At 47.3% G+C, this 2,395-nt stretch overlaps 1 protein-coding gene across 1 annotated transcript; it reads left to right on the forward strand.

Moving 5' to 3' along the window:
• Positions 1-265: 265 nt before the first annotated feature.
• Positions 266-2,155, forward strand: LOC113746618 (excitatory amino acid transporter-like). Its single transcript, XM_027283000.1, is given in 5 exon segments — positions 266-323; positions 1,576-1,585; positions 1,648-1,842; positions 1,994-2,037; positions 2,040-2,155. Coding segments are annotated over 5 exon segments (423 nt in total).
• The last annotated feature ends 240 nt before the right edge of the window (positions 2,156-2,395 follow it).

Here is a 2,395-nt window from a genome sequence, read left to right on the forward strand (position 1 = left end):
CAAAAGGACCAAACCATGTGGCACAGTCTGGAAAATTAAATCAGTCCTTTATATAGCAAGGATGACTGGATAATGAGCAGCAGGTGGTGAGCTGTCAGGTGAGAGGGAGACTGGAGGTCACACTAAGCACAAAACAGAGAGACAGACATGTTAAACAAAAACAGAAGGTGGAGAAATTACAACACCTCCACCTGCAGGCTGTAGCCTGTCAAAGCTTCTTGCCAGAGTCTGCAGGTGGAGGCGGCCTGCAGGCTGGTGGCAGAGGATGGTAGGTGGAGGCATCCTGAAGGTTGGTGGAAGAGGCTGGCAGGTGGAGGGTCAGGGTACAGCTGCTTGCCAATTCTGGTGTCAGTCAGGTGCCTTCACCTGCAGACTCTGGCAAGCATTTGTACCCTGACCCTCCAGTCTAAGCAGGTTTAGACTGACCCTCCACCTACCAGCCTCTGCCTCCAGACTGCAGGTGGAAGCGGCCTGCAGGTAGGTGGAGGGTCAGTCAAAGCTTATTGCCACAGTCTGCAGGTGAAGGCGGCCTGCAGGCTGGTGGCAGAGGCAGGTAGGTGGGGGGTCAGTCTAAAGCTTGTTTCCACAGTCTGTAGGTGGAGGTGGCCTGCAAGCTGGTGGCGGGTAGGTGGAAGGTCAATCAAAGCTTCTTGCCAGAGTCTCCAGGTGGAGGCGGCCTGAAGGCTGGTGGGAGAGGCAGGTAGGTGGAGGGTCAGTCTAAAGCTGCTTGCCACAGTCTGCACGTGGAGGTGGCCAGAAGGCTGGTGGCAGAGGCAGGTAGGTGGAGGGTCAATCAAAGCTGCTTGCTAAAGTCTGCAGGTGAAGGCGCCCTACAAGCTGGTGGCTGGAGGCTGGTAGGTGAAGGGTCAGTCAAAGCTACTTGCAAGAGTCTGCAGGTGAAGACAGGCTACAGGCTGGTACAGACTCTGGCAAGCAGTTTTGACTGACCCTCCACCTACCAGCCTTAGCCAACTGCCTGCAGGCCGCCTCCACCTGCAGACTCTGGCAAGCAGCTATACCCTGATCATCCACCTACCAACCTTTGCCACCAGCCTGTAGCCTGCCTTCACCTGCAGACTCTGGCAATAAGCTTTGACTGGCCCTCCACCTACCTGCAGGCCACCTCCACCTGCAGACTGTGGCATGCAGCTGTACCCTGACTACCTTCAAACTCCCATGGTTTATGCTATTGGTTATTATTGGGTATGTTAACCTTTACTATTGTCAAAATTGGACTTTGGCTCTACATTTAGCTGTATTTCTGACCTTGTAAGCAACTAGTGATACACTTTGTCACTCTCAAACTGATTACTAGTCTTTAAGTTCAGTGACTTTATGATTTGGTAGCAACAGCTGTAGAAGGCTAATGTTAGATTTTGCCCTATAATGGACATTTTGCTGACTTTATTAGTTTTCTCCGCTTGTGCTATGGTTGCAGTATGTTTTAATATTAGCATTACCCCATATTAGTCACTTGTGGCCACAGTGGTAGCTAAAAGTTAGCTCAACTTGCTTAAGAATTATATAAAATAGGTGTGGTACTTTACATCACTTAAAGTGAGCCATCTCGTCCAGGTAAGACCAGGTAACAGTGAAGAGGTAACATTCCTGATAGATTAACACTCATGTTTGTTGTGTTTCTTCAAGCTCTGCCACACTGCCACTCACCTACCAATGTTGTGAGGAGCAACTCAAGATCGACAAGAGAACCACTTGCTTCATGCTGCCCATCGGGACCAACATCAACATGGACGGAACTGTTCTTTATGAAGTGGTGGCAGTAGTTTTCATCGCCCAGCTGAACCACATCGACCTCAACTTCGGAGAGATAATTACCCTTTGGTAAGTCCCTCTTCCTATTGTAGGAAATAATTTTGGTTCATTGTTTGTGTTCATTTTGGTTAAAATATATAATACCTTCAAGAGGAAGTGGAGGAGGAAGACTTTAAAAATCCATGGTACAGTTTTATATGTATCTGTGTTTGACCTGCAGTTTGACAGCAGCAGTGTCCAGCATAGGAGCAGCAGGGACGCCAGCTTTGGAGCAGCGACTACTCTCTTTGTTTTGACGGCGGTTGGTCTACCTGCGAAGGAAGCCTCTATTCTCGTGATTGTAGAATGGATCCTGTACGTAAAATCTGTTGTTCAGGAATAAGAAATGATACAAAGTGTCTCATGACTCTGGAAATGTTTAAAATTGTTTTTGTATTTTATTTATTTAATTATGAAATCCAATTTTGATCATTTACGATATCAGATATGTCAGATATGTCGACCTGACATATTCCTATTACTTCCTTTATCCTTCAACGCCCATGCACGACCATGTGTAACCTAAGGATAGAAAATTCCATAACATTTGCAGAGACTGTGGAGTTCAAATGATTATTCCCAG

The sequence above is a fragment of the Larimichthys crocea genome, chromosome X (assembly GCF_000972845.2).
Source record: "Larimichthys crocea isolate SSNF chromosome X, L_crocea_2.0, whole genome shotgun sequence".
Classification (NCBI taxonomy): Eukaryota; Metazoa; Chordata; class Actinopteri; family Sciaenidae; genus Larimichthys; species Larimichthys crocea.